General features: G+C 45.4%; 1 protein-coding gene across 4 annotated transcripts in view; it reads right to left on the bottom strand.

Annotated features, from left to right (window-relative positions):
* LOC139555080 (rho family-interacting cell polarization regulator 2-like) overlaps positions 1-23,987 on the bottom strand; it is a 97,235-nt gene that overhangs the window by 19,104 nt on the left and 54,144 nt on the right. For 3 of the 4 annotated variants that reach the window (XM_071368548.1, XM_071368549.1, XM_071368550.1), the window contains exons 7-13: positions 4,500-4,649; positions 4,296-4,359; positions 4,023-4,066; positions 3,286-3,411; positions 2,097-2,245; positions 1,563-1,692; positions 1,031-1,180 (exon numbers count right to left, since the gene is read on the bottom strand). In XM_071368548.1, coding sequence (XP_071224649.1) covers positions 1,031-1,180; positions 1,563-1,692; positions 2,097-2,245; positions 3,286-3,411; positions 4,023-4,066; positions 4,296-4,359; positions 4,500-4,649 — 813 coding nt within the window. The remainder of the gene's footprint in view (positions 1-1,030; positions 1,181-1,562; positions 1,693-2,096; positions 2,246-3,285; positions 3,412-4,022; positions 4,067-4,295; positions 4,360-4,499; positions 4,650-23,987) is intronic. The other variant, XM_071368551.1, reaches the window with a different exon arrangement.

Genomic DNA, 23,987 nt, shown 5'->3' with positions numbered 1-23,987 from the left:
CTGGAGAAGGTCTGTATGGAGGAGTGGGCCAAAATCCCTGCTGCAGTGTGTGCAAACCTGGTCAAGAACTACAGGAAACGTATGATCTCTGTAATTGCAAACTAAGGTTTCTGTACCAAATATTAAGTTCTGTTTTTCTGATGTATCAAATACTTATGTCATGCAATAAAACAAAAATACATATAAATACAAGACCATGGTGCTTGCCTACGGAGCTGTGAGGGGAACGGCACCTCCGTACCTTCAGGCTCTGATCAGGCCCTACACCCAAACAAGGGCACTGCGTTCATCCACCTCTGGCCTGCTCGCCTCCCTACCTCTGAGGAAGTACAGTTCCCGCTCAGCCCAGTCAAAACTGTTCGCTGCTCTGGCACCCCAATGGTGGAACAAACTCCCTCACGACGCCAGGTCAGCGGAGTCAATCACCACCTTCCGGAGACACCTGAAACCCCACCTCTTTAAGGAATACCTAGGATAGGATAAAGTAATCCTTCTAACCCCCCCCCCCCCTTAAAAGAGTTAGATGCACTATTGTAAAGTGGTTGTTCCACTGGATATCATAAGGTGAATGCACCAATTTGTAAGTCGCTCTGGATAAGAGCGTCTGCTAAATGACTTAAATGTAAATGTAAATAAAATGCAAATTAATTACTTACAAATCATACAATGTGATTTTCTGGATTTTTGTTTTAGATTCCGTCTCTCACAGTTGAAGTGTACCTATGATACAAATTACAGACCTCTACATGCTTTGTAAGTAGGAAAACCTGCAAAATCGGCAGTGTATCAAATACTTGTTCTCCCCACTGTATAGAGAGAGAGAGAGTCAGATGAGAGGAGAGAGAGCCTGTAGGTGCTCCGATAGTCTAGTGACATCACAGCCTCCTCCTCTTTCCCTCCTCCTACTGTTGTGTCAGTCTGGGACGTGAACACAGGCTGACACAAGTCACTCCATGCAAACAAATAAGCAGGCACAGGCACACAGGCAGGGGTAAACGGGGCTAGTACTAGCGTAGCAGACCTCACTCACATAGACCTCCAGCCTGGACTTGGGCCTGGGGCGGAGGGAGGCCAGGTCGCCAAAGGAGCGACTGCGTCTCAGCTTCTCTAACAGGGAGTTCCTCAGGGCGTGGAAGAAGGAGAAGCGATGCTGGGTTGGGGAGGGGCGGGGGTGCCACTCCTTTACCACTCACAGGTAGCAGAGGGGTGAAGGGAGGAGGAATGGGTGCAGGGTGGTACGAGGGAGGAAGCAGGGGTGGGTGGAGGGAGGCAGGGAGTGAGAGAGGGAGGATGGGGAGCAAGGAGGGTGTGGCAGTTGGGTTAGGGTTAGTCAGACTCAACCATTGCGTTGTTAGCATACACAGACACATATATGTTGAATACATATACAGACAATCACAGTTTCACAGTTTAAAGCAATCCTGAGTAAGTGGTTAGTGCAACGGGGGATCCTGTGTTGTGAGCAGGCAGGTGCTAGTATGCAGGATGCTGTGCTATAAGCCATACACCCACTCCTCTCCCCTATCCCACCCCAGGGAGAAGACGCTCTGACTGGGACTCACAAAGAAGGACTGGTCCTGGAAGGTGGGTGTCTCTGGCGTGCCCTGGCTGTAGACAGACACCCGTCTCTGCAGGGCGGTGGCCTTGCTCACGTTGCCTGAGGACAGGGTCAGGTCCTCCACATCGAACGGACTGCATGGGGGGAAGACAGAGAAACAGTTAGGAGGGGAAGTCCATTAGAGAACTATGAACTACGGTACTACGGTAATGCTATAACACTGGAGCAGACACCCGGGTTCTCCAGAAGAGGGCAGCGTTACAGTATAACTTAATCTAGTCAACGTACACTGATGTAACTAACCACTGTAGTATGTATTGTGTAGTTTATGATACTATGTCCTACAATATGTTTTGTTTCCGTTTCCTTTGCTGTTTCCATGCTGTTCATGTTTTTCTGCTCCTTGCACCACACCAATAACTCTCTGTGACCTTCCTCTGTGACCTTCCTCTGTGACCTGATTCTGATTCAACTGTCACTAACAGAAATTTAAAAATATGTCCATCACTCAAAGAGACATTTAATTAAGTCCACTTACAACCATGTGACCTCCAGATTGAGTTTGATTGTTCCCAGGTCGTTGACATCGACAGCCACCACCTGAGGCATGGCAGTGAACAGGTCCTTGGTCTCACAGATCACACTGCCCACTAGGATGTGAGTGGCTAAACCCTTCAGCTCGGTAACCTGATTGGACAAGAGACAGGAAGTTAGAGCTGATTGGACCAGACAAAGGAAGTAAGGTCACACTGCCCACCAAGATGTGAGTGGCTAGACTTGTTCAGCTCCGTCAAGACAGGAAGTTAGAGGGTCATTCAGGTGGGTTAGTGTTGGGCTGGAACAAAGGCCTGCGCACTCTGTGGTTCCCCAAGACCAGGACTGAACTCCACTGCCCTAGGCTGGGTCACTGTGCTCTAGGCTGGGTCACTGTGCTGTACTCTAGGCTGGGTTACTGTGCTCTAGGCTGGGTCACTGTGCTGTACTCTAGGCTGGGTCACTGTGCTCTAGGCTGGGTCACTGTGCTGTACTCTAGGCTGGGTTACTGTGCTGTACTCTAGGCTGGGTTACTGTACTGTACTCTAGGCTGGGTTACTGTACTGTACTCTAGGCTGGGTCACTGTACTGTACTCTAGGCTGGGTCACTGTACTGTACTCTAGGCTGGGTCACTGTACTCTAGGCTGGGTCACTGTGCTCTAGGCTAGGTTACTGTACTGTTATCTAGGCTGGGTCACTGTACTGTACTCTAGGCGGGGTCACTGTACTGTACTCTAGGCTGGGTCACTGTACTCTAGGCTGGGTCACTGTGCTCTAGGCTGGGTCACTGTACTGTACTCTAGGCTGGGTCACTGTACTGTACTCTAGGCTGGGTCACTGTACTCTAGGCTGGGTCACTGTGCTCTAGGCTAGGTTACTGTACTGTTATCTAGGCTGGGTCACTGTACTGTACTCTAGGCGGGGTCACTGTACTGTACTCTAGGCTGGGTCACTGTACTCTAGGCTGGGTTACTGTACTCTAGGCTGGGTCACTGTACTCTAGGCTGGGTTACTGTACTCTAGGCTGGGTTACTGTACTCTAGGCTGGGTTACTGTACTCTAGGCTGGGTCACTGTACTCTAGGCTGGGTTACTGTACTCTAGGCTGGGTTCTATAACGCACTTTGAAGAATGTTGACTTAAAAATGTCTTCAAAAATATAATTCATTGGTTGATTGATTGACTGATTGTACTTTGATGTTGATGAGGTCTGTGATGAGGGGTGTGAAGACCATCTCTTCTCCGTCCCAGCTCTGTCTGGAGTTCACCTCTATCTTCCCTTTCAGCTTCCAGCGCTGACGCCCATACCGCATGAAGATCTGACAGAGGGAGGGAGGGAGGGAGGAAGGGAGAGAAAGGGAGAGGGGACACATAGGGAGGGAGAGAGAGGAAACAGAGAGGAGTGAGAGGAAGGGAGAGAAACAAAGAGAGAGAAAGGGAGAGGGGAGACATAGGGAGGGAGAGAGAGGAAACAGAGAGGAGTGAGAGGAAGGGAGAGAAACAAAGAGAGAGAAAGGGAGAGGGGACACATAGGGAGGGAGAGAGAGGAAACAGAGAGGAGTGAGAGGAAGGGAGAGAAACAAAGAGAGAGAAAGGGAGAGGGGAGACATAGGGAGGGAGAGAGAGGAAACAGAGAGGAGGGAGAGGGAGAAACAAAGAGGGATTTAGGGAGGGCAGAGAGGGATAAAGATGGGTAGAGATAGAGGAGGTAGAGGGGGTGAGAGAAAGATACAGGTTAAAGATAGATGCAGGGCCAAGGAGAAGGATATAAGCTAAGAAACGGTTGTTTTTATATATTTATAAGTGCCGTTTCCGAGGCAGTCTGCAGATTGGGAAAGATATAGTTGTCTATTTGTGATACAGGGAGGGCCTGTTAGGAATGATAAAGACAGAGAAAGAGAGAGTCAAGTCTTATATTAATTAATCTCACCTCATACTGATCTCCTGAACACAGACGAGCAAAGCCAGCAAGACCTGAGGAGAGAGAGGAGGGGGGCAGAGAGAGAGGGGTGGGTGGGAGAGTGAGTAAGCCAGTGAGCGAGAGCGGGGTGAGAGAGAGAGAGAGAAGGGGTTTGGGAGAAAGAAAGAAAGAAAGAAAGAAAGAAAGAAAGAAAGAGTGAGACAGAGATAATTGAGCAGTGAAATCATTGCTTGTTTGTTTTTCGGTCTACCCTAACAGCAGTTCCACTGGCCTCAGTCTTACCTTTCATTTTGATATGGAATTCCCCCAACAGGTTCTCCAGCTCCACCTCAAACGTGCTCATATTCTGGGGAGGAAAGGAGACTGATCAGCTCAAACACAAACAACTGGAGACAAACTTTGACACCAGGCTGTGTTCGATCTCAGTGGGTGACTGTATAGTGCCGGTGAACAGGCTGATTTATGTGTGGGTCCATCCATCCATACCTCTGTGTACTCCTTGTATCTGCGGTTGACCTCTAATATGCTCTCTCTGGTGGCCTTGGTGGAGGGAGAGGCAGAGAAGGCCTGTTTCATCTTACTGGCTCCCTCTCTCAGCTTCCTCTGGATACAGAACACCTCATACAACTCATCCACCTGCAGGGCACACAGCACACAGATGGTTACACACTATAACCTACACAGCCCAGACAGGGTTAAAAGACTTAACATACAGCAAGGAGATGGTTACACACAAAACATATCCAATAGACAAGGCATACAGACTAAAAATCAATACTAAAGCAAAAATAGTGTTAATGACTTAAAACGCATTAAGTATACACATCAAAGACAATTACAGATGTATAACCTATATAAAAGTATACATACAAACCACACACTCTGCACTGATCAGCTGATAACAGCCTGTGACGTTTGTAAAGTTCGATACAGCATAAACAAAAGCCCTGGGCTTGAAACAAGCTTATAAATCCTACCCATCCTCCCTCATACACAAAGACACTAAATATTCAGTAGGCAGATGAGTGATCATTTCTAGAGAGCGGCGGTGGATATGTGAAGGACTCACTCCAGCCCTCCACTGGGGGAGACAGATTACCATGTCTGACAGACTGATGAGCAAGCCCTGCCCAGCCTCAGACCCACACCCTTTGTCATAGACCTGCACAATTAGATCATTCACAACCCTGCAGCACAGCACACTGCCAGACTTCTCCCTTCATATTAACTATGCTAAGCCCATTGACTGTGGAGAGAAAAAGGGGAGGGAAGGATAGAGAACGGGGAAACAGAGGAAGACAGAGGTGAAGAAAGTGAGAGAGAGGCTTGTGGGAGTGGAGCTGTGTAAACTGTGCCTGCAGTGTAGTGTTTCACCCTGTGGAATAGTCCCAAGGAGGCAGACAGCGTTTAGAGATCGCTTGGGAGCACTGTCTAATACCCACACACCCAGCAGAAACATGGAGAGAAAGACACTGTGGTGGGTCAGCATTAATCCACATGGGAGGAGAGGGAGACAGAGAGAGACAGAATAGAAAGAGAGAGGGGGGAGATCTATTTGCTTACGCAACCCAACTCTCTCCATCCCTCACTCTGCCTGTAATGAACCTGAGTGATATTATAATGTGCTGACTTCCCTACTTCCCTACTGTATTGAGTCTGTACTGTCTGGCAGGCATAAACAAAGACCTGGAATGGGCCAAATGAAAAGGAAATATTCAGATGTCGCCGTGGAGCTGTGAAATATTGATGCATCGCAGTCTTTAAGGTTCTCATTAGGGGAAAACAGAGGGTGAAATGGGCCAATCGTATTCCCCAGCGTTTTGACAATCATAGCAGACACAGAAGTGGTGAAGGGGGAGGAGGATGATGAGGTAGATGAATTTAGTAGGAAAATAGCAAGGGCTGTCAGTTTTCAGGGAGGGGACTGGGATGCTCCAATTCAAGGGTGGAACACTCCGTCTAGAAGGGGAGTTGAGAGGGTTGATGATGTCAGGTTCTGGCAGTGCAGTGGATCTTTGCTATGTTTGATATTAAGACAGACAAACCCTGCCCTGCCCCAGCTTCCCTCATAGCATCATCCACCCCCACCCCAACAGCCCTGTACCCCTGGGTCCCCCTACCGCTACCACAACCCCTCACCCCCACGACACCCTCACTCCCATCCTGCCCCGCCCTGTCTGTGGTATGTGGTAGGCTGTTTATTTGGGTGCTGCTTCTCTGATTGGAAAGAGCTGAGCCACAACCAATGAGAGAATTGAAAAAGGCTACTTTCTCCCAAAAATTGAGATTCATTCTAACAAGGATTAGAATTAATTCTACCAATGAAGAATCCATGTCACCATACTCTCGATGACTATTTAACAAATGTATATAGCTCAAATATCCTGCCAACTTTGCCCTATAAGATTCAGGCCACCAAGTTTAGAGTGGTATCTGAGAAATGGGGATTTGGGGAGTGGGCAGAGGCTGTCTGACAGTGACTGACACCTGCTGGTGTCAGTCAGTCTAGGGTGACTGACACCAGATTTCTTTTGATTTTCCCATGATGTCAAGCAAAGAGGCACTGAGTTTGAAGGTAGACCTTGAAATACATCCACAGGTACACCTCCAATTGACTCTAATGATGTCATTTAGCCTATCAGAAGCTTCTAAAGCCATGACATCATTTTCTGGAATTGTCCAAGCTGTTTAAAAGGCACAGTCAACTGACCCACTGGAATTGTGATACAATGAATTATAAGTGAAATAATTTGTTTATAAACAATTGTTGGAAAAATTACTTGTGTCATGCACAAAGTAGATGTCCTAACTGACTTGCCAAAACTACAGTTTGTTAACAAGAAATTTGTGGAGTGGTTGAAAAATGGTAACGGGATCGATATGACAAAAACAAAAAAAAGTACAGGGCGCCAAATTCAAAAAACAGAAATCTCATAATTAAAATTCCTCAGACATTCATGTGTCTTATATAATTTTAAAGGTAATCTTGTTGTTAATCCCACCCAAGTGTCCGATTTCAAATAGGCTTTTCAGCGAAAGCACCACAAACGATTATGTTAGGTCAGCACAAAACCACAATAAGCACAGCCATTTTTTCCAGCGAAAGGTAGCTTTCACAAAAAACAGAAATAGAGATAAAATTAATCACTAACCTTTGATTATTTTCATCAGATGACACTCATAGGACTTCATGTTACACAATACATGCATGTTTTGTTTGATTAAGTTCATATTTATATTTAAAAAATCTGAGTTTACATTGACGCGTTAGATTCACTAGTTGCAAAAACATCAAGTGACTTTGCATAGCCACATCGTTTCAACAGAAATACTCATCATAAATATAGATGATAATACAAGTTATACACATGGAATTATAGATATACCTCTCCTTAATGCAACCGCTGTGTCAGATTTCAAAAAAACTTTACGGAAAAATAAAGCATGCAATAATCTGAGACGGAGCTCAGAATAATAGCCAAATTAGCCGCCATGTTGGACTCAACAGAAACCAGAAAATACATGATAAATGTTTCCTTACCTTTGATGAATTCATCAGAATGGAGTCCTAGGAATCACAGGTCCACAATAAATGCTTGATTTGTTCGTTAATGTCCGTTATTTATGTCAAATTAGCTACTTTGGACATGTTTACCGAACGCCAAACCCAAAGCGCGTCCACTACCGTCCACTATAACGTGACGAAATGTCCAAAAGTTTGTTACAGTCAGTAGAAACATGTCAAACGATGTACTGAATCAATCTTTAGAATGTTGTTAACATACATCTTGAATAACGTTCCAACCGGAGAATTTCATCGACTTCAGTTGACCGATGGAACGGAGCTGACTCTCACGTGAACGCGCGTGTTCAATGCGTGATCACCTCCTGCCAGAGCTCACTAATTCCTGTCTCCTTCGGCCCCCCTTCACATTAGATTCATCAGACAAAGTTCTATTGACTGTTGACATCTAGTGGAAGCCGTAGGAAGTGAAAACTCATCAATATCTCTCTGTGATTTCAATGAGAGCTTGGTTGAAAATTGGCACCCCTAGAAAAAATACAAACAGGAAGAAACTTCTCAGGTTTTTGCCTGCCATGTGAGTTCTGTTATACTCACAGACATAATTCAAACAGTTTTAGAAACTGAATGAGGAGCAGGCCGTTTAATATGGGCACCTCTGTGCACCTTTCATCCAAGCTACTCAATACTGCCCCTTCAGCCATAAGAAGTTTTAATGACTCCAACCTAAGTGTATGTAAACTTCCGACATCAACTGTATGTAAACATTATTAAAGTGGCATTATTTAAAGTGACTAGTGATCCATTTATGGCCAATGATTTGAGTCTGTATGTAGGCAGCAGCCTTTCTGAGTTAGTGATTGCTGTTTAACAGTCTGATGGCCTTGAGATAGAAGCTGTTTTTCAGTCTCTCGGTGTCAGCTTTGATACACCTGTACTGACCTCGCCTTCTGGGTGGTAGCGGAGTGAACAGGCAGGGGCTCGGGTGGCTGTTGTCCTTGATGATCTTTTTGGCCTTCCTGTGACATCGGGTGCTATAGGTGTCCTAGAGGGCAGGTAGTTTGCCCCCGGTGATCCGTTGTGCAGACCGCACCACGCTCTGGAGAGCCTTGCGGTTGAGGGCGGTACAGTTGCCATACCAGGTGGTGATACAGCCCAACAGGATGCTCTCAATTGGGTTTTAGGTGACAAGCCAAATTTCTTCAGCCTCCTGAGGTTGAAGAGGCGTTGTTGCGCCTTCTTCACCACACTGTCTGTGTGGGTGGACCATTTCAGTTTGTCTGTGATGTGTAGGCCGAGGAACTTAAAACTTTCCACCTTCTCCACTACCGTCCCATCGATGTGGATTGGGGGGTGCTCCCTCTGCTGTTTCCTGAAGTCCACGATCATCTCCTTTGTTTTGTTGATGTTGAGTGAGAGATTGTTTTCCTGACACCACACTCCGAGTGCCCTCACCTCCTCCCTGTATGCTGTCTCGTCGTTGTTAGTAATCAAGCCCACTACTGTTGTGTCGTCTGCAAACTTGATGATTGAATTGGAGGTGTGCATGGCCACGCAGTCATGGGTGAACAGGGAGTACAGGAGGGGGCTGAGAACGCACCCTTGTGGGGCCCCAGTGTTGAGGATCAGCGAAGTGGAGATGTTGTTTCCTACATTCACCATCTGGGGGAGGCCCGTCAGAAAGTCCAGGACCAAATTGCACAGGGTGGGGTCGAGACCCAGTGCCTCAAGCTTAATGATGAGCTTGGAGGGTACTATGGTGTTGAATGCTGAGCTGTAGTCAATGAACAGCATTCTTACATAGGTATTCCTCTTGTCCAGATGGGATAGGGCAGTGTGCAGTGTGATGGCGATTGCATCGTCTGTGGACCTGTTGGGGCGGTATGCAAACTGAAGTGGGTCTAGGGTGGCAGGTAAGGTGGAAGTGATATGATCCTTGACTAGTCTCTCAAAGCACTTCATGATGACAGAAGTGAGTGCTCCGGGGCAACAGTCATTTTGTTCAGTTATCTTTTCCTTCTTGGGTACAGGAACAATTGTGGCCATCTTGAAGCATGTTGGGACAGCAGACTGGGATAGGGAGCGATTGAATATGTACGTAAACACACCAGCTGGTCTGCGCATGGTTTGAGGACGCGCCTAGGGATGTCGTCTTGGCCAGCAGCCTTGCGAGGGTTAACACGTTTAATTGTCTTACTCACGTCGGCCATGGAGAAGGGTTGGGGGGGAACCACAGTCCTTGGTAGTGGGCCGCGTCGGTGGCACTGTATTATCCTCAAAGCGGGCAAAGAAGTTGTTTTGTTTGTCTGGAAGCAAGACGTCGGTGTCCCCAACATGGCTGGTTTTCTTTTTGTAGTCCGTAATTGCCTGTAGATCCTGCCACATACGTCTCGTGTCTGAGCCGTTGAATTGCAACTCCAATTTGTCCCTATACCGACATTTCACTTGTTTGATTGCCTTGCGGAGGGAATAACACCTTCACTGTTTATATTCGGCCACATTCCCAGTCATCTTTCCATAGTTAAAATGTGGTGGTTCGCGCTTTCAGTTTTACGTGAATGCCGCCATCTATCCACGGTTTGTGGTTAGGGTACGTTTTAACAGTAACAGTGGGTAGAACATCTACAATGCACTTCCTTATAAACCCACTCAGAGTCAGTGTATAAATCAATGTTATTCTCTGAGGCTGCCCGGGAACATTTCCCAGTTCGCGTGATCAAAACAATCTTGAAACGAGGATTCCGATTGGTCGGACCAGCGTTGAATGGTTCTAGTCACGGGTACATCCTGTTTGAGTTTCTGCCTATAGGACGGTATGAGCAAAATGGAGACGTGGTAAGATTTGCTGAAGCGAGGGCGGGGGAGGGTCTTGTATGCATCACGGAAGTTAGAGTAGCAGTGGTCCAGTGTATTGCCCGCGCAAGTGCTGCCTCAAATTTGCTTTGTTAAAATCCCCAGCTACAATAGATGCAGCCTCAGGATATATGGTTTCCAGTTTACATAGAGTACAGTGAAGTTTATTGAGGGCCAATTTCTTTCACCTTGTTGTCTAGAGACTGGACATTGGCGAGTAATATACTCGGAAGCGGTGGGTGGTATGCACGCCTTCGAAGTTTGACTAGGAGGCCGCCCCGTCTACCCCTTCTGCGACGTTGTTTTGGGTCGGCCTCTTGGATTAGATTCAATGTCCTGGGTGGTGGGTTGAACAAAGGATCCGCTTCGGGAAAGTCGTATTCCTGGTCGTAATGTTGGTAAGTTGACGTCGCTCTTATAGCGAATAGTTCTTCCTGGCTGTATGTAATAACACTTACAATTTTCTGGGCTAACAATGTAAGAAATAATACATAAAAAAACTAAATAGTGCATAGATGCGGCCTAAGGCCTAAGGACTCGAAGCGAGGCGACCATCTCTGTCGGCGCCATCTTGCTACACACTACCATTTAACACTACCATTCAATACCCCCATTCGACACTACCATGATACTGCATGGTGGTCCTCTGTAGCTCAGTTGGTGGAGCATGGCACTTTGCAACGCCAGAATAGTGGGTTCAATACCCAAGACAACCCATACGTGAAACGTATGCAAGCATGACTAAGTTACTTTGGATAAAAGTGTCAGCTAAATGGCATATATACTGAACTATTCATTCTCCAGACCACACAGAGTAAGGCTAACAATCTATAAATAATTTTGGTTTAATTTATGATCTTTTCTCTGTGGTAATAAGACTTTAAGGAAGTTCTTAACGTGACAAAAGACCCATCTAAAGATTAAGATAACTTATCACCATATTGCTGGCCCAAAACAAGTGTGTCACCCACTCACCCACCCCAGGAAATGAAAGACAGGGTGACTGTGAAAACACACTGTGTTGGGCTGTAGGACTGTTGGGCTGTAGGGCTGGGCACAAAATGAGGAAACAACACATTCTGTGGGCTCGACTGCACACACCCTAAGAGGGACACACACTGTGCAATAGCAGCTGAGGCAAGCATGAGCACACAGCTGGCAAGCGAGGGGTGACCTTTATCCACGAGAGTGTCTTTAATCTTCAGCAAGGGGTGACCTTTATCCACGAGAGTGTCTCTAATTTTCAGCGAGGGGTGACCTTTATCCACGAGAGTGTCTTTAATCTTCGGTGGGTTTTGTCCTCTTAGATTTAAAGAGGAACTCACTAAGTGGATTTAACCCACAAACAAACACCCAACAAGGGCTACCCAGACTATTTGCACCACCCCCCCCCTATTTTACGCTGCTGCTACTCTCTGTTTATTATGTGCATATTACCTTAATTACCTTGATTAACCGGTGCCCCCGCACATTGACTCTGTACCGCTAGCCCCTGTATATAGCCTCGCTATTGTTATTTTACTGCTGCTGTTTAATTATTTGTTACTTTTCTTTTTTTACCTATCTACTTATTTTTCATAAAACTGCATTTTTGTTTAAGGGCTTGTAAGTAAGCATTTCACTGTATGGTCTACACCTGTTGTATTCTGAGCATTTGACAAATACAATTTGATTTGAGTTGATCATCAGGAAAGAAGGGACCCAGAGGATATCTTTAGCCTCAAAACATCCAAACATCATCAGGAAAGAAGGGACCCAGTGATGTCTTTAGCCCCAAAACATCCAAACCAAAATATTATTATAATGGCCATGCACACATATCTACAGCATCTAAATGATGACCGGCATTCATGGCCTGCTAAGAAAGGAGAGTCTCTAAGACCAAATGAAATCCTCTTACGATATGGCTCATCTGGGCTGTAGTGGATTTACCCTTCCGCTCTACATTACACCAGGGACTAGCAGAGGAGAGATTATACTACACAGACCTAAAGCTCGGCCACATCAAACACATGTAGTACTCTCTGAGGGGAGGGGAGGGCCGATCAAAGAACAGGAGGATAGGCCCGGATCCCAAACAAACAGACAACAGGACAATCAGGACTAGGTCTCTACTGCTGTTCAGTATCGAAGGGAACAGAATTGTACCTAGATAATGTATAAAATACACTGAGTGTAAAAAACATTTTAAAAACTAAACATCCATGACATAGACTGACCATGTGAATCCAGGTGAAAGCTATGATCCCTTAATGATGTCACTTAAATCCACTTCAAAGCAGTGTAGATGAAGGGGAGGAGACAGGTTATAGAAAGATTTTTAAGCCTTGAAACAATTGAGAAATGGATTGTGTATGTGTGCCATTCAGAGGGTGAATGGGTAAGACAAAAGATGTAAGTGCCTTTGAACGGGGAATGGTAGTAGGTGCCAGGCGCACCGGTTTGAGTGTGTCAAGAACTGCAACGCTGCTGGGTGTTTCACGCTCAACAGTTTCCTGTGCGTATCAAGAATGGTCCACCACCCAAAGGACATCCAGACAACTTGACACAACTGCGGGAAGTACTGGCGCCAACATGGGCCAGCATGCCTGTGGAACATTTCGACACCTTGTAGAGCCCATACCCGACAAATTGAGTCTGTTCTGAGGGCAAAAGGGGGTGCAACTACATTTTAGGATGGTGTTCCTAATGTTTTGTACACTCAGCGTACATATACACTACTGTTCAAAAGTTTGGGGTCACTTAGAAATGTCCTTGTTTTTAAAAGAAAAACACATTTTTTGTCTATTAAAATAACATCAACTTGATCAGAAATACAGTGCAGACATTGTTGATGTTGTAAATGACTATTGTAGCTGGAAACAGCTGATTTTTTATGGAATATCTATGTAGGCTTACAGAAGCCCATTATCAGCAACCATCACTCCTGTGTTCCAATGGCACGTTGTGTTAGCTTATCCAAGTTTATCATTTTAAAAGGCTAATTGATCATTAGAAAACCCTTTTGCAATTATGTTAGCACAGCTGAAAACTGTTGTTCTCATTAAAGAAACAATAAAACTGGCCTTCTTTGGAATAGTTGAGTATCTGGAGCATCAGCATTTGTGGGTACGATTACAGGCTCAAAATGGCCAAAAACAAAGTACTTTCTTCTGAAACTTGTCAGTCTATGCTTGTTCCGAGAAATGAAGGCTATTCCATGCGAGAAATTGCCAAGAAACTGAAGATCTCGTACAACGCTGTGTACTACTCCCTTTACAGAACAGTGCAAACTGGCTCTAACCAGAATAGAAAGAGGAGTGGGAGGCCCCAGTGCACAACTGAGCAAGAGGACAAGTACATTAGAGTGTCTAGTTTGAGAAACAGACGCCTCACAAGTCCTCAACTGGCAGCTTCATTAAATAGTACCCGCAAAACACCAGTCTCAACATCAACAGTGAAGAGGCGACTCCGAGATGCTGGCCTTCTAGGCAGAGTTGCAAAGAAAAAGACATATCTCAGACTGGCCAATAAAAATAAAAGATTAAGATGGGCAAAAGAACAGACACTGGACAGAGGAACTCTCCCTAAAAGACCAGCAAAAATAGAAAAGTGAGGTGTAACTTTGCATTGGGACTTTTGGTGTGTATACTAATGCAAATCCATATGTTACATCTGGGTACGTTTATGCTACCTACCCTTTAATTAATAAGCCATGGGAGTAACGCCCCTTCTCACACATGTCCCCAAAAGGGAATAGGAGGCACCTGGCATAGGAGTTCCAGCTTTCTGGCCTTCAATCTCTTGCCCTCTTCTCACTAATGAGGGCTGGACAGCACCGGTAGGCACAGGCACACAACACAGACACTAATCTAAGCATGGGAACATCACAGGGCTGATTCATGCCACCTGCGTCCCAATTACACTTCTCATCTGCAGACAAGGCAGGCATCACTTTGGACTGCCTGATGTGTTGAAGAAAGGAAACAGGGATGGGTGTGCGTCATTTACAGCTTCTCATCTGTGATAGGCAATGGGTTAGTAGCCCCTTGCAGATGGCACCCTGAGGGGTGGCCATTCTGTCTCCAGCTGGGTTGGTCTTAATCCGAGCGCAATTACACACAACATACAGTGACCCAGACATACACAGTAACAAACATGCGCAGTGACACACACGCACCGACACACATAAACACATTCACACAGGGAAACAAACACACATACACAGTGACACACACTTCAAAAGAACCATGTTTATCTATTTATAGTCCTCTTTTCAGGCTCTATTCATTTCCTTTCTTCAAAAGGACAAGATAAAGAGTTGACTGTCCCCACCCTTTCCCTCATGTTCCTCTCATCAACACCTGTCACAATCACCACTTACTGTTTGGCCATGCCCTACTTCCTTCCTGTCAACAGCCACTGCGGGTGATGTGTGTACGCTGTTATGTGTGTGTGTGCATGTGTGTATATGTTCCCCTGGCACTGCGGTGTGTGTCGCAAACCTCTCTGTTGCACAGTTACTGGTGACACCAGGGTTGGGTTCAATTCTAAAAGGAATTACATTTCAATAATCAAAAAGAGTGCATTCATTTTCAAAGACTTCTCATACTGATAAGTAGAAGATTATATATATATATATAAACTCAGCAAAAAAAGAAACATCCTCTCATTGTCAACTGCGTTTATTTTCAGCAAACTTAACATGTGTAAATATTTGTATGAACATGACAAGATTCAACAACTGAGACATAAACTGAACAAGTTCCACAGACATGTGACGAACAGAAATGGAATGATGTGTCACTGAAAAAAACAGGGGGGGCAAAAGCAAAAGTAAAAGTAACAGTCAGTATCTGGTGTGGCCACCAGCTGCATTAAGTACTGCAGTGCATCTCCTCCTCATGGACTGCACCAGATTTGCCAGTTCTTGCTGTGAGATGTTACCCCACTCTTCCACCAAGCACCTGCAAGTTCCCGGACATTTCTGGGGGGAATGGCCCTAGCCCTCACCCTCCGATCCAACAGTTCCCAGACGTGTTCAATGGGACTGAGATACAGGCTCTTCGCTGGCCATGGCAGAACACTGACATTCCTGTCTTGCAGGAAATCACGCACAGAACGAGTAGTATGGCTGGTGGCATTGTCATGATAGAGGGTCATGTCAGGATGAGCCTGCAGGAAGGGTACCACATGAGGGAGGAGGATGTCTTCCCTGTAACGCACAGCGTTGAGATTGCCTGCAATGACAACAAGCTCAGTCCGATGATGCTGTGACACACCGCCCCAGACCATGACGGACCCTCCACTTCCAAATCGATCCCGCTCCAGAGTACAAGCCTCGGTGTAACAGTCATTCCTTCGACGATAAATGCGAATCCGACCATCACCCCTGGTGAAACAAAACCGCGACTCGTCAGGGAAGAGCACTTTTTTCCAGTCCTGTTTGGTCCAGCGAAGGTGGGTTTGTGCCCATAGGCGACGTTGTTGCCGGTGATGTCTGGTGAGAACCTGCTTTACAACATGCCTACAAGCCCTCAGTCCAGCCTCTCTCAGCCTATTACACTGACGGAGGGATTGTGCGTTCCTGGTGTAACTCGGGCAGTTGTTGTTGCCATCCTGTACCTGTCCCGCAGGTGTGATGTTCGGATGTACCGATCCTGTGGGATCCGTGTTGTTACACGTGGTCTGACACTGCGAGGACGATCAGCTGTCCGTCCTGTCTCCATGTAGCGCTATCTTAGGCGTCTCACAGAACGGACATTGCAATTTATTTCCCTGGCCACATCTGCAGTCCTCATGCCCCCTTGCAGCATGCTTAAGGCACGTTCACGCAGATGAGCAGGGACCATGGGCATCTTTCTTTTGGTGTTTTTCAGAGTCAGTAGAAAGGCCTCTTTAGTGTCCTAAGTTTTCAGAACTGAAACCTTAATTGCCTACCGTCTGTAAGCTGTTAGTGTCTTAACGACCGTTCCACAGGTGCATGTTCATTCATTGTTTATGGTTCATTGAACAAGCATGGGAAACAGTGTTTAAACCTTTACAAGGAAGATCTGGGAAGTTATTTGGATTTTTACCAATTATCTTTGAAAGACAGGGTCCTGAAAAATGGACGTTTCTTTTTTTGCTGAGTTTATTAACAGTAGTGGGTAGAACAAGTATTGGATACACTGCCGATTTTGCAGGTTTTGCAAATGAATTACTTAAAAATCATACAAAGTGATTTTCTGGATTTTTGTTTTAGATTCCGTCTCTCACAGTTGAAGTGTACCTATGATAACAATTACAGACCTCTACATGCTTTGTAAGTAGGAAAACCTGCAAAATCGGCAGTGTATCAAATACTTGTTCACCCCACTGTATATAAACTTTTTCAGGCAAGCAACAAAAAAACTCCCATGATTGAAATTGAAGTCAGTCAATCTCAGATCAATTGTCTGGGGCCAAGTTAACCTCCCCTTTCATGTAAGAAAGCCATGACCATCATGCTTTTAGAGATAATTTTGTACATGTATTAAACTGCGAGTTTGACCAATTCCATTCCTCTTGTTTTGGGGGTCCGGGGTCCTCCCCAGGATAATTTTCATGAAAAGTACTGAGAAGGACATTCTACTCCAAAATGTATGAAAATAAAATGCTGCTGACACCATCTAAAACATAATTTCAACCTCCAGAAATGGGCCCAATAACATATTGGTAAAAATGATGTACAAATGATTTTAACATATTAGACCATGCATATAACCTATGCATGGTCTATATTATCAGATGTGCTATTAGCAATAAGCATTATCACCTGTAGCCCAACTGATGCAGCATAGTGGCTATAAAACAGAAATGCTTGTGTCTGTATTAAGATATGTCATCTCCAAACCAGCCCCCTACACTGATCTCAAAAACGACCTCTCCAGAATCCATATGTCGGATATCCGTGGCAGTGACGGAGAACTTTAACCCCTGGTGTTGACACACTGATAATGATTCTGCTGTTTGAATGTTAAATTCCTGTTAAAATGTATTAGTTTGAGGAACATTAACGCTTGAAACGCCACGGCACCACAAAGCAGGGTTTGACTTGAACTACTCTTCTCCCTGTGGTGATGAGGCAGGCTGTGGATGTAGATTTAATTCCCTGACATCATCAGCGTTTCAGATGATAGTTAGTCAGTCTGGTGATTCTCCTGGCTGAGTTCTTTATTCAGATTGATCTCATTAGATAGATATCTGCTGATGTCTGGGCTGGCTCTGTGTTGGTGTGTGTGTCAGCAGTCCGCCACCCAGAGATAGGCATCAGCTGGCTTCCCACTTTAGAACACTCATGCTCCCAGCATGATTTGTCCCTTGTCCAATTTACAATACCATGCTGCCGACTTACATCAAATACAACAAAGTCGTCTTACAGCATTGGCCAAAACTGTATGAGAAATGTTTTTGTTGTTCTTATTCAGAAAACCCCCGTATTTCTCAACAACTCCAAATGGACGTCATTCATCACTAGCAATGAGAATGTGCGTAGGCCTACATGTGCTGTTCACAGAGTACCAAATGAGTATTGAATGGAGGAGAAAGACTGTTTTGAGTGTGCAGAGAGATGACAAACACCACGCACGCACGCACGCACGATACGCACGCACGCACACATGCCGGAAGCACCATTATCATCCCCAACCCTTCCCTCACCCCTCAGACTAGAAACAGGACCAGTCGATTGATCTCTGTCCTGTCCCCCGAGGCCCCTAGATTCTCCACAGGGTACCAACACAGAACACACACGCTCTAACTCGTTTTAGACACCTCCCCGCCCTCACCCAAATAGCCCTCATTAGCGTCTCACAGCACCATAGCTCTCTCCCTCAATCCCTCCCGCTATCCCCCCTCTCCTCTTTCTCCCACTCAGCCACAAGGGGCTTGTCAAATGCTCCAGAGCAAGGTCTTCCCAAACTGGGGTACGCGCAATGCCGTCGGGGGAACGCCAAATAAAAATGAGATTCACATTTTTAAACATTTATTTTTATTTTTTTATTTACATTTTCAAACGGTCCATTTATAATTTCCAACGGGGCTATACATTTGGGTGAGTTTTTCCCCCCTCGCCTGAGTAGCCTAGTTTCACTGCCAAAAATAAAATTAAACCATCTAGTGTTCAGCGAAATAACAACACAATGTCAAATACAGGTAGCCTAGTCAAATAATTAACATCCAATCTGTTAATCTCTCGCAGGAATTGCACTAACGGTCCGTACGTAGCCAAACGTAGCTGCTGCTCATTCCGTTTGCTAGAAAATTGATAAATGGTTAATAAAAGTAAGGCCCGCATGTTGTTGTTAGCCCAGCTAGCATGGACACGAACAGTTGTGAATCTGATGCAGCCGAAGAGCTACTGCCCCCTTACCCAGGAAAGCACCGAACAACAGACACAGACGTTGGACCATCGAAGAGGCGCAAATATGATGAGAACTACATTGATTTGGGGTTCACTTATACTGGGAGTAGTGCTTTTCCTCAGCCGCAGTGTGTTATATGTGCAAAAGTACTATCTCACAACTCGATCAAACCTTCACTCTTGCACAGACATTTAGAAATAAAACATGCCAATTTGAAAAATACGCTACGGGAGTTTTTTGAGCGAGATGTAAGATGACTTTCGAGTATTAAGACATGTATAAAAGCAACAGATACCATTAATAAGAAGGGGCTAGAAAAGTCTTATATGGTGAGCTACTAAGTGGCTAGGACAGGCAAGCCCCATACTATTGTGGAGGACTTAATTCTTTCTGCTGCCACGGATATGGCTGGGACAATGCTGGGGGAAAAGGCCAAAAAACTATACAGACAATGCCTTCATCAAACAACACTGTTTCATAATGCATCAGTGACATGGCAAGATATGTTTTGAAACATTTACTGCTTCGCATAAGGTCCTGGTATATGTCCGTTACGTTTATGGGAGGTCAATTAAGGAAGACATCCTCTTCTGCAAACCACTGGAAACCAGGACAACAGGAGAGGATATTTTTAAAGTACTGGACAGCGTTGTGACATCAAATGGACTTTAGTAGTCAAGATGTGTTGGTATCTGTACTGATGGCGCAAAAGCCATGACAGGGAGACATTGAGGAGTGGCAATGCGCGTGCATCACTTGGGTACACTGCAGCATCCATTTAGAGGCTCTTGCTGCCAAGGGAATACCTGACAGCTTGAAAGACGTTTTGGACACTACAGTGAAAATGGATAACTTTGTTAAAGCAAGTCCCCTGAACTCTCGTGTATTTTCTGCACTATGCAATGATATGGGCAGCGACCATGTAACACTTTTACAACATACAGAAGTGTGCTGGTTATCAAGGGGCAAAGTATTGACACGTTTTTTTTTTAATTAAGAGACGAGCTTAATGTTTCCTTTACTGACCATAATTATCACTTGTCTGACCGCTTGCATTATGACGAGTTTCTCACATGACTGGCCTATCTGGGTGATGTTTTTTCTCGCCTGAATGATCTGAATCTAGGATTACAGGGACTCTCCGCAACTATATTCAATGTGAGGGACAAAATTGAGGCTATGATTAAGAAGTTGGCGCTCTTCTCTGTCTGCATTACAAGGACAACACACAGGTCTTTCCATCATTGTATGATTGTTTGTGTGCAAATGAACTCAAGCTTACGGACAATGTCAAATGTGATACAGCAAAGCACCTGAGAGAGTTGAGTGCGCAATTACGCAGGTACATTCCCGAAACGGATGACACAAACAAATGGATTCGTTATCCCTTTCATGCCCTGCCTCCAGTCCACATACCGATATCTGAACAAGAGAGCCTCATCGAAATTACAACAAGCAGTTCTGTGAAAATGTCATTTAAATCAGAAGCCACTGCCAGATTGGGCTGCGCTCAGAGTATCCTGCCTTGGCAAATCACGCTGTTAAGACACTGATGCCCTTTGCAACCACGTACCTATGTGAGAGTGGATTCTCGGCACTCACTAGCATGAAAACTAAATACAGGCACGGACTGTGCGGAAAAAGACAGAGACTCTGTCCAATACAACCCAACATTGCAGATGTATGTGCATCCTTTCAAGCACACCCTTCTCATTAACCAACATGTTTCAAGCAGACCACCATAGTCCCTGTGCCCAAGAACACAAAGGCAACCTGCCTAACTGACTACAGACCCGTAGCACTCACGTCCGTAGCCATGGAGTGCTTTGAAAGGTTGATAATGGCTCACATCAACACCATTATCCCAGAAACCCTAGACCCACTCCAATTTGCATACCGCCCAAACAGATCCACAGATGATGCAATCTCTATTACACTCCACACTGCCCTTTCACACCTGGACAAAAGGAACACTTATGTGAGAATGTTATTCATTGACTACAGCTCAGCGTTCAACACCACAGTACCCTCAAAGCTCATCACTAAGCCAAGGAACCCGGGACTAAACACCTCCCTCTTAAACTGGATCCTGGACTTCCTAACGGGCCGCCCCCAGGTGGTGAGGGTAGGTAGCAACACATCTGCCACGCTGATCCTCAACACTGGAGCTCCCCAGGGGTGCGTGCTCAGTCCCCTCCTGTACTCCCTGTTCACCCATGACTGCATGGCCAGGCATGACTCCAACACCATCATTAAGTTTGCAGACGACAAAACAGTGGTAGGCCTGATCACCGACAACGACGAGACAGCCTATAGGGAGGAAGTCAGAGACCTGGCCGGGTGGTGCCAGAATAACAACCTATCCCTCAACGTAACCAAGACTAAGGAGATTATTGTGGACTACAGGAAAAGGAGGACCGAGCATGCCCCCATTCTCATCGACGGGGCTGTAGTGGAGCAGGTTGAGAGCTTCAAGTTCCTCAGTGTCCACATCAACAACAAACTAGAATGGTCCAAACACACCAAGACAGTCGTGAAGAGGGCACGACAAAGCCTATTCCCCCTCAGGAAACTAAAAAGATTTGGCATGGGTCCTCATATCCTCAAAAAGTTCTACAGCTGCACCATCAAGAGCATCCTGACTAGTTGCATCACTGGCTGGTACGGCAATTCCTCGGCCTCTGACCGCAAGGTACTACAGAGGGTAGTAAATACGGCCCAGTACATCACTGGGGCAAAGCTGCCTGCCATCCAGGACCTCTACACCAGGCGGTGTCAGAGGAAGGCCCAAAAAATTGTCAAAGACCCCAGCCACCCCAGTCATAGACTGTTCTCTCTACTACCGCATGGCAAGCGGTACCGGAGTGCCAAGTCTAGGACAAAAAGGCTTCTCAACAGTTTTTACCCCCAAGCCATAAGACTCCTGAACAGGTAATCAAATGGCTACCCGGACTATTTGCATTGTTTGCACTATTGGTTAGAGCCTGGAAGTAAGCATTTCACTGTAAGGTACAATACCTGTTGTATTCAGCACACGTGACAAATAAACTTTGATTTGAGTTATTCACAATTTTTGATGAACGAATATGGTTTTATATGTAAGACGGCTAAGTAATGAGCAAAAATATTGATTATTATTATTTGTGCCCTGGTCCTATAAGAGCTCTTTGTCACTTCCCACGAGCCGGGTTGTGACAAAAACTCACACTCATTCTTATGTTTAATAAGTGTAAGCAGGCTTACAATGATGTCAAAAAACAACATTTGAGAGTGCGCTGACCCTGGTGCTAGAGGGAGTACGCAGCTGGAGGTTGAATGTTTGAAGGGGTACGGGACTATAAAAAGTTTGGGAACCACTGCTCCAGAGGATTGCTTCGACCTAGATTCAACACCCACCGCCTCGGATGCTAACAATGCTAAGTAGGTGCCAACACTAACAATGCTAGCTGTGAGGAATAACAAATCAAGTGGGAAATGGTAGCGCTCAGTGCTAACAATGCTACGTGTAACAACGCTAGCTGTGAGGTATAACAAAACAGAGCAGGTAATGATAGAGCAAAACACTAATGCATCACACAGGCAGCACACATCTGTTGAAAGGCCAAAGGAACATTTCATAATCGTAAGTAATGAAAGAAGAGATACTGTAGTTTTTTTTCAAAGGTTGGAAATACACAGAGTTCAAAAACTTGTTGGCGCATGTGTAGATGGGGTCTGTGTGTGTATGTTCAAATGTTTTACATCACAATGATTGGCTCTTCAGAAGCCTCAAATCCAACATCTCCATGTTTCCATGGTTACCTTCGGCACAGGTGCTGGTTTTTGTTTGTGTGTTGTTATTGACTAGTATTCATTCTGCTATGTTCCACTGCAGATTTGACACACACAGCAGGGCTACCGGAGAGGAACCTTAGAGGAGACATGGCAGGGATGCCACCCAATCTGTCAATAACAGGTACATGGCAGGGATGCCACCCAATCTGTCAATAACAGGTACATGGCAGGGATGCCACCCAATCTGTCAATAACAGGTACATGGCAGGGATGCCACCCAATCTGTCAATAACAGGTACATGGCAGGGATGCCACCCAATCTGTCAATAACAGGTACATGGCAGGAATGCCACCCAATCTGTCAGTAACAGGTACATGGCAGGGATGCCACCCAATCTGTCAATAACAGGTACATGGCAGGGATGCCACCCAATCTGTCAATAACAGGTACATGGCAGGGTAGAATGCCACCCAATGTGGCAACCGCAGAAGGGATTATACCCAGGGGGACTTTGAGGTGTCAGGTCGATTAATATTAACAGGACGTGTGTGTGTGTGTGTTCAAGGCCTTGGCTCTCAGCTAATACATTTGAGACGTCTGAGAGGTCAAGGGGTCAAGCCAGAGTCACACAACACAGACACTCTGACTCAGAGTTTATTGAGAGATAAAAAGAGGCACAAGATGGAGGGAACGTTGGAACATAACTAACGAAATTACAATTAACGAAAATGTAAGCATAATCCAGTATAAACTAATGTATTGAATTTATTACACAAGCAAAACGGCAAAGTCATGTCTTAAGTATAAAACTAACAATGACTCAATAATCCATGCTTTCTGGGAATGCTATAAAGTCCAAAAGCTACGGGCAGAGTTAGTAAGTTGGTGTCAGAAGTATTACAGTGTCAATTTACTTTTATTCTGTCTGTCTGCATATTTCAAGACATGGCATACAAGGGTGCAGTGAGATACCCGATGGTATTCATCTTGAAAAAACGTATACTTAAAAACTGTCAACCAATCCTTGTTGTTAACACAATGGAAAGGTCAAAGCTTTATTATGTAATTGTCTAAGCAACGGACAGAATCAAAATGGTGCCGTTTTATGTCATGTGGCGGAGAGTGATGCGGGTGCTGGAGATGGGGAAGTGAGCAGGTGGGTCTGGACAGGGGTGATGTTGTGGATGTTTGTATGCTTCTGTATGTGTAGAGAAAAGTGTATGGCTCAGCTATGATTGAAGGATCCATAGCAACACTCAAAAACTGCTGTTGCTAGTGCGTGGGAAGGCTGGTTGAGGTGTTACGTTGTTAACGATACCAGTGTGTGTTGGCGTGTGGGGGTGGCACAAGGGGCAAAGAGAGACAAGGAGAAGGAGTGGAGGGGAGAGGGAGAGAGCAGAGTTTAAACCCTCTCTAAAGCACTTCATGTTCTCTTCATTTTTGCTCCAGGTTTTCAGAAG

The sequence above is a fragment of the Salvelinus alpinus genome, chromosome 26, assembly GCF_045679555.1.
Source record: "Salvelinus alpinus chromosome 26, SLU_Salpinus.1, whole genome shotgun sequence".
In the NCBI taxonomy this organism is placed as follows: domain Eukaryota; kingdom Metazoa; phylum Chordata; class Actinopteri; order Salmoniformes; family Salmonidae; genus Salvelinus; species Salvelinus alpinus.
The sequence above is the reverse complement of the archived record's forward strand: the minus strand, read 5'-3'. Positions and strand labels throughout refer to the sequence as shown.